General features: G+C 46.1%; 1 protein-coding gene across 1 annotated transcript; it reads left to right on the forward strand.

The window, feature by feature from the left end:
* Positions 1–6712: 6712 nt before the first annotated feature.
* Positions 6713–8189, forward strand: LOC127305935 (uncharacterized). The gene is made up of 3 exons (XM_051336530.1): positions 6713–6877; positions 7055–7290; positions 7364–8189. The coding sequence occupies exons 1-3, from the start codon at positions 6790–6792 to the stop codon at positions 8042–8044; spliced, it is 1005 nt and encodes a 334-aa protein (XP_051192490.1). The 5' UTR covers positions 6713–6789; the 3' UTR covers positions 8045–8189.
* Positions 8190–8619: the final 430 nt, after the last annotated feature.

Below are 8619 nucleotides of genomic sequence, written 5' to 3' on the forward strand. Positions count from 1 at the left end.
GGCATGAGCTAAATATCATTGATCCATCGAACTTTGCTTGACCGTCGTGCGCACATACCACTCCTACCGTTATATCTCGATGAAAGGCACGCATGGACATAGGGGGAGTGCGGTTTAAATCCATTGAGCTATCACTCCCCCCATAATACATAAAGAAATCCAAAACATTTGCTATTTGTCAAATAAGTGACTTATGAGCTTCATGTTGAGTTGTAGTCCGTGAGTCCTAGATACATCTACGCGACCTCACAACTACTATACTCTTACACGGTGGCTTCGGCCACCAACACCCCCTCTTTGAGGGTTTTTCGGTTCTTCGTGACCTTGTTTTGTCTTTCTTCTTTGCTTTCTTCTTCTTCTTTTGAGAACCTCCATCAAGCATGTTCTCTCGTGTTTTTTGCAAGCTTGGTCGTATGTTCTTTTTCTCCATCCCTCTAGTTTTGTTATCCTCCTTTTTGGTGTTCCGATGCCAAAGGGGGAGAAGTTCCTAGGTAGATGGGGACCTTTTGTTGTTTGTAGCCGTTTGGTTCTAGTTGCTTATCTTGTCTTATGGCTACATCAACAACCCTATGGAGGCATCCTATTGTAAGTTTGGGTATTCTCAAGGCGATGGTATGATAACTTCACCCAAATCTCCATGCATGATCTTATGTTGCCTCCATATTGTGCATATGCTTCTTGAACATGTCATTTATCTATGTTGCATATGTGCTTGGTTTGTAAAAACTAGGGGGAGTGATGTCTCTATAACATGTGTATTTGTATTCAAATACATATTCATGGTATGCACATGTGTAGGGGGGGCTCCGTCGAGTTTTTGCAAATCTATTGATCTCATCATAATATCATATGTTATTGTCAACTCCTGTGTTGTCATCAAACAGCAAAAAGGGGGAGATTGTAAGAGCAAAATTTACACCCCAAGTTTTGTGTGTTTGATGACAACACTTGAGTAATCTCACCGTGTGCCTTGAGTATCATTGTTAGATTTGCAAGAGCACGGTGACCTCGCCGGACGCGTCAAGATCGGAAGACTGAAGCGTAGTTGATAGGTTTTCTAGTTTTGTGTGTGTTTAGCGAGGTAACAAGGTTGGAGAGAAAAAGGGAAGAAAAACCAGATTTAGCCAGGCCGGTACTACCGGTACCTGTAGCGGTAGTACCGCTACCCCTATAGGTACCGCCGTCGGTACCGCTCTGAGTCTGCGCTGATTCGTCCTCCAGAAACACGTTGCGATACTCCTGCAGTACCTGGGGCGGTAGTACCGCTCACGAGCGGTAGTACCGCTCAAGGTACCGCTTAGGTACCGTAACCGAGTTACGGTCGTACCGCCCTGGTACCGCTACGAGTCCAGTAAGGTTTGGACCCTGTTGCGGTACCTCGAGCGGTAGTACCGCTCTGCGTCCTTTGACCAGATCTGGAAGTATTTCGAACTCAGAGCGGTAGTACCGCTTCCCTGAAGCGGTAGTACCGCTTAGGCCAAATCTGGACATAACAGTTGGATTTGGAGGAGCCTATTTAAGGGCCCCTTCTTACCCAACACGATTTTATCTCTTCCCCCTCTCTCTCCTCCATTGTTCCTGAGCTTAATCCTTGAGGATCTCCTTCCCCATCCAACCAATCTTGCCCAAACTTTGAGGATAGGTGGAGGAGACCCCGATCTATAGTTCTACCAAGAGAGATTTCACCAATACTAGCTATTCCTTGGTGGATCTTGGTGGTAGGGTTCCTTTAGTGGATCTTGGAGAAGAGTTCCTTTGGTGGAGCATTGGAGAGTTCCTTTGGTGGAGCATTGGAGAGTTCCTTTGGTGGAGCATTGGAGATGTGCAGCTATGGAGTCTAGCTTGGTGATGTACTAGATCCATAGGGTGTTGGGAGCATCCTTGTGTGTGGAGCTCGCCCCAACCTTGTGAAGGAATTACCGCCTCGACCGGTGCCTTAGTGGAAGAGGGAGAGCACCTCCGTGGAGCTCTCTCGAGGAAGAGGGTGAGGCCTTCCTTCGTGGTGTGGCCGCCTAGTCTCTTGTGTGAGACTAGCACCTCCTCAACGCAGACGTACTTCCTTTAGTGGAAGGAACTGCGGGAAACAAACCTCAACTCGCCTCGCGCCCCCCGGTTGTCTCGCTCCTTACTCTCGTTATCTTGTTGATTCCTTTACTTGTTGCTCTCGTCCGATATTCATTGTAGGATCACCCCTATTGCTAAAAGTTCACACCTTTACCTTCCGCTGCATAAAAATTGAAAAAGACTAAAACTTGCTGTAGCGCCATTTACCCCCCCTCTTGTTCGCTACGATCCATTCAGTTACTTCCCCATGACGAGCAGTATACCGTGTGATGCATGAATGTGTAAAGGCAACATAAACCATCACACCGTACGTCGTGGGAGGTCATATAAACCTCGATCGATTAGATCTGGTTGATTTAAATTGGATGTTTAGTCACAAACATTTTGCATTAGGTGATAATGTGCATGACCAGATGCAATCATACACAAAGGAGACAACATCGTACTAAAGATCATCACCAAAACCATGGCTTTGTCCGTACTCATAATCGCCCGGGAAATGAGAAAAAAACCGAGTGACAAGGTATCGACTTGTCAATGCTTACAAGTTGTAGACTAGGGTTTCGTGGAAAGTAGAGGGCAAGTAGATCTCGAGGGTTTCAACCGGAAAAGTACTCGACTACTAGAAAACTAGGGTTATGTTGACAATGAATCGATCCTCTCTTTCTCCCTCGACTCCCCCTTATATAGGAGGCGGAGCCGAGGGTTGCGTGATGTACACTTTGAGTTCGTCCCGTAATAGTTACAAGTCATGGGCCTTCGGTAAACCCCATGTATCTTCTTCGGCAGATCCATTGGGGAAGACTATGTCAACGAGGAAGGCTGATACATATTTTATGGGAACACAAAAACTTCCTATTTGGGGTATATGTCACCAGCCGTGGACTTCACATATACCACGAATTGGGCCGCATGTAAATCGAATCACGATTTTCCATAGTCCGTGGTAGATCTGGGATTCACCGGAACAGTCGCACACATGTATATATGATTACTTGATAAAACGCATCAAGCACAAAACCGAGTAATGTAAGAAACCTCATAATTTATCTTAAACAACACACTTTTAGCATTTAAAGATGGTCACAAATGTAAAATTACCATGCATTCACAAACTTGTGACATCCGAGGTAGAGAATTTGACAACCCGCTAGTAGAAAACTGGGCTTTCGTCCAGGCCTTATGTCCCGGCCCAGTCTGGACCCGGAACAAATGGCCTAGCCACGTCGCCCCAAAACCAGCTGGAGGGCACGGGGCCTTTTGTCCCGGTCGTTAGGACCCTTTTGTCGTGGTGGTGGATAGGGTCGGGACAAAAGGGTCGGAGGCCTTCTGTGGCCCGTTGGCATCCTTTTGTCCCAGTTTCAGCCACAAACCGGGACAAAAGGTCCAGGCAGCCCCCCACTTCCCTACATTTTTTTCCTTGGTGGTGAAAGGTGGAGGTTTATGCTAGCTCTTTTTTTCTTCATGTGCACAAGAGGTGTTTGATGAAATGTTTTTGAGGATGCCACTTGATTTTATTTGATAAGATTTCTCCTCTTTTTGATCCTAAAAGGTTAGCAACTATTTTCTCGTATATATAGTCCGCACAATACTAATTTTAGCATGGTAATTGCATTTGATACATAATTGTACTTATGGTGCAGATGAGTCGTCCATGGATGTACGGTAACCGATCGAATACCGCTTTCAGAGAGGGCATGAAATATTTCCTGCTTGTGGCCGAGGCCAACAAGTCGAAGCAAGGTTTTATTAGTTGTCCATGTCCGAAATATAAGAATGAGAAGGATTACTCTTGCTCAAGAGATATTCAGAGCCACCTGCTTCGGCACGGATTCATGTCCGGCTATAATGTTTGGACTAAACATGGAGAAGAAGGGGTCACGATGGAAGACGATGATGAAGAAGATAACGATGAAAAGTACCGATCTATGTTCTCTGAATACGATGATACAGCAATGGAAGACAATGAAGAAGAAGGAGGTGAAAAACGGGCACCAGATGAGCCTGGTGATGATGATCTTCGTCGGGCCATTTCTGATGCAAGGAGAGACTGTGGCACAGATAAGGAGAGGTTGCAGTTCGACAAGATGTTAGAGGACCACCAAAAATTGTTGTACTCAGGTTGTGAAGATGGGCAGAAAAAGTTGGGTAGCATATTGGAATTGCTGAAATGGAAGGCAGAGGCCGGTGCGACGCACTATTTTTTCTTACTAGGCTACCTAACACTAGTGGAGAAGAGGCCTTTTGTCCCAAGCCCCTGGGAGCAAATGTCACTGTTTTGAACCAAACCGAGACCAATGGGGGGCATTGGTCCCGGTTCATTCTGCGTTGGGCGACCCCACCCATTGGTCTCGGTTTGTGATACAAACCGGGACTAAAGGGGCAGCGGCAGGGCGCGGCAGGCTATGTCAGGCCTCCGACCCCTTTTGTCCTCTGTCAGAAACGGCCATTTTGTCTGCCGCGGTAGAGACCCTCCAGTCCCGGTTCGTATCACAAACCGGGACCAAAGGTCCTCGACCACGAGCCTGCTGGCCGCACCACGTGGCAGCCCCTTTGGACCCGGTGCACATTTGAATCGGAACTAAAGGGGGGCCCTTTAGTCCTGCCTGGTTGGTCCCGGTTTGGAAACCAGGACTGAAGGCCCAAATGAACCGGGACTGAAGCCCCTTTTTTCACTAGTGTAAGGGAATTTGAAGGTTTTTAATGAGGCGACTTGCTAGCTAAATATATTTGGTTTATTTCAAAACAAAACAAAAAGATTGGTCGAATGGTGTTATTGGATCGATTCCTCTCCTCTCCATGTCTGTCTCTCCTGCTTCCCCCGAAGCCCTAGACCGAGTGGTGAGTACACCACGTGCTGCAAAGCAAAGCAGCAATGAGCACCATGAGGTCATAAAAACCCTGGTCAATCAGCTCCGTTTTTAGTCAGAGATGAAAAGGTTGTACGCCAGGTGATGAATGTGCATGCCCGGATGCAATCATAAGCATGAAAGATCATCAAACCATCGCTCTGTTTGTGCCCATGATTATATGGCTTTAAATTTCGCTTTGAGATATATTCAGTCACTACAGAAATCATTGAAACGCAGTGAATTTCACTAGTTTCGGTTTTCCTTTCGGCCAAAGGGCCAAAATTTTCTCCTAAAATTCATCAAAATACTTATATTTTTTTTTAAAAAATTGAAATTTATTCTAAACCATGTGTATTACTGAAACTAGCGAAATATTTTGACAGAAACACATTTATTCCAGTGTCTACCAAAATCACTGAAATTCAGTCTGTTTTGACGAAATCTCACTAAAATTGAATTCCATACTATCTTGCTAATGAAGGCAAGCAAGTAGGTTCAGGTTACCATCGTTTCAAACTGGTGATCTGCGTCGCTGGTATCTATAATTCAGACTTCGACGGCTGCTTCAGCTTGCACGTACGGCACAGTTGTACGGATGCTTAGACTTTCATCCACAGCTAACCTACGTCCCATCCACAGTAACTTGAACCATGGAAATTGCTTGCATTGCATCTTGCTCAGACTTTCAGCTGTGGATTCTCCACAGCTAGCCTACGTCGAACCTACCTTTTGAGTCCTATGTGGTTTCCGTGTCGAACCTGTCTAGCTGTACCTGTACTCCAGTAGTCCAGTTGGAGTCGGCTTTGCTATCGACGTACAAATCAAGATCCATGGACATATATACGCACGTATCGGGCAGAGATTCGTAAAGCTCCATCTCGAACGCCTCGTTCTTTGGTCTAAACTCTAAGCAAGGCCCAAGGCCGCCGCGGCGAGAAAAAAGCAAGCGTGTGGTGGCGGGAAAAAGTCGATGGAGACCGAGGTCCCTCAGGAGATGAAGATGGCGGGGACATCTGGGAATCGCATGGTCATGGCGCAGCAGTATAGGGTTTGTACCCGCTACAGCGACGGGAAGAATCCCAATTTTAGAGGTGAAGAATCTGTGACGGTGGTCAGCGGCAAATCGGCCAGGGATGAAGAGGTGATTATTCCGGAGACGGAAGAATCTGTGACAGAAGCCGAGGAATCTGTGAAGAAGGAAGCCCAGGAGGGTGCCCTGCTGCTAGGGCCGGATTCAATGGCTGATGAGTCTTTGCTGCAGAAGGAAACCGAGACAGAGTCCGAAAAGAGATATCGGATTATTGTTGATGGGAAGTTGTACCCAGCGATAACATGCCAAGAGGCGGAAAAACTGATGAACGAAATCCATGAGCGCAGAGAGGCGTTGAAGAGAGATTTGCAAGCAAAACAAGATGCAAAGGGAAAGGAGACAAAGGCCAAGGCCAAGGTTGAAGAAGCCGGGAAAGCTGAAGTCTCTGTCAGACCGGAAAAATCTGCAACAGAAGCTGAAGAAGGCGAGGAGGGTGCCCTACTGGTAGGGATGGATTCAACTGGTGGCGTATCTTCGATGCGCAAGGAAGCCGAGGAGGAGTCAGGAAAGAGATCTGAGAGGCAGCTGTATGCGGACATACAGAGAGCTTCTCTCGATATCCAAGAGAAGTTGACAGAGAAGAACTGGAAGACGGATAAGCGGACCTTGCAGCTGCTCAAAGATATGTCCAATAAATTGGACATGTTGGATCAGGGCAGCGGTGACAATGAAACGTATGAGATAGATGACAGGGGTGAACTAGACATAGATCAGACATGTTTGGATACCAATGAGGCTTTTTTCAAACCAGGCAAGTTGTTTCTCGATCCATTGGCCAGGGAGATGGCTGACGAGGAAGAGAGTTTCGCTTCATACTCTACACTCTGGGAATATAAATGGGGGAAAACCCGTGGTTTCTTCAGAGACCCAAGTGAGCAACACACAAACCCTCTCTATTTTGTTAAACTGGTGGTTAATTACGTCCTTTTTATTTGTATATAAATGGAAGGGTTCTCTTTTTATTTATCATTTTACTTAATTTCCTGCTTACCTTGTCCTAGTTCATGCATGTTAATTTCTAACACACGCTCCACTTTCTTGGGTGCAGCGGTTATAAGTTCAATGCAGTTTACACACTACACGCCTGGACGCGAGCCATACAGCATGGAGTGTAACACCCTGGAAACCTTGCAGATCATCTCCATCAAACTCACTGAACTTTCTGATGGCCTTGAGTTGCCATTGTCTGTGTATGGTGTGGTTGCGGTCCGAGACATGGTGGATCGCAAGCGAAACATGCTCTTCTCTCGAGATATGAGCGACCCCCAAGAACTGAAACAGAATGTATGTATGCTACTATCTTGATTTTCTTTTTGTTGATGTTGATTGCACGTTGGTGATTGATGATTCCATGCAGGATCCTTTTCTGCACTTGACTGGGCCGTCACGTGCAATCGTGTTCAAGGACAAGGTTTGCATTGAAATCGAACTAAGAGTAAAAAGCGGGGCATACTCTCAAGATAAAGCGTTGATCAGTTGTGTGCGCCGTTACACGGGAGAAAACGGTCCTGGGGTGTCTACCATCTGCTTCAAGAATAGCTTGTGCACCGTAGAGGTGTGCTTGCAGCCAGTTAAACAAACGGTTCAGGCCACTATCTTGGGTGTCCAGGTTGCAAGCGAAGATGGATCCTGGCCTTTAGAACATGGCGGCATAGTTGCTTGCTCCCCACAATTAGGGGAACGTGTGTTGAGTGATAGTGGATACACCCGTAGGATTATTCCCTCATCCAGCCAGATTGTGCTGATTGAGTCGGGAGATGAAGCAATGCCGAAAGGTGAAAGTGGTCATGTACTTCTGCGGAGGCAAGTTGTTTCTGTACAACTTGATGGAAGGTTGGACATTCTCATAAAAGCCTACTCCAAATCTGGTGCTATTTCTGCAGAAACTCTTGTTAGTTTCTATCCCAAAGTTTGCAACGTAAGCCAGAAGAAATGTTACCTTGGTGATGCTGGGGTAACTATTACTGTTGCTTGGTCCCTTGTTGCGGCGGACAAGACGGGACTTTATTTCGAGCTAAGGGGCGGAAGCACTTTTTGAAGCTTGCAGCTAGGAAGATTTCAGTGTGACATGTTGGAGTTTGGCTGTATTTCCGAATCAGCAAGCTTTGAAATTTGTCCTACTGTATCAACGACTATAACTTATGCCGCCATCCATGTATTGCGTATTGACAGCTGTTGTTGTGTGCTGAATTTAAGTTATGCTGTGTGTGGCGCTTGTGTTATTGTTACTGGATAGATTTGTACGGTTTGTACCACTAAGCCCAATTACAGTAGAGGGTGAGTGATACAACAATGGGTTGATTTCTCTGTTTAAAATAGCCCGCTATAGCCTGGCCATAGGCTTCCGCGATGCCCGCGGCTACAGCTAGAGCCTTTAAAGGCTAAATGAAAATAGCCGCTAATAGCCCGACTATAACTATTTAGCCCCAATTTAACCTACTAGGGGCATTCTTCCCGCTGAACCGGCCCAAAAAAATTGACCTAAAATTTTCAGAGCGGCCCAATTTATTTTTTCGAGAAAATGCGAAGGACTTTTGCGTTTTATTTCATTGAAAAGATAGATAGTTGTTTACATCCTCCTAGGAGGCCGAATACAAGACATAGCAAAGAACT

Source organism: Lolium perenne, chromosome 6 (assembly GCF_019359855.2).
Source record: "Lolium perenne isolate Kyuss_39 chromosome 6, Kyuss_2.0, whole genome shotgun sequence".
NCBI classification, from domain to species: Eukaryota; Viridiplantae; Streptophyta; class Magnoliopsida; order Poales; family Poaceae; genus Lolium; species Lolium perenne.

Excerpts from the sequence above, each read along its gene's own strand:
- LOC127305935 (XM_051336530.1), top strand. The coding sequence starts at position 6,790 with ATGGCTGACGAGGAAGAGAGTTTCGCTTCATACTCTACACTCTGGGAA. Across the intron at positions 6,878-7,054 it reads TGGTTTCTTCAGAGACCCAA|CGGTTATAAGTTCAATGCAG; the intron begins GTGAGCAACACA and ends TCTTGGGTGCAG. Across the intron at positions 7,291-7,363 it reads CCCAAGAACTGAAACAGAAT|GATCCTTTTCTGCACTTGAC; the intron begins GTATGTATGCTA and ends GATTCCATGCAG.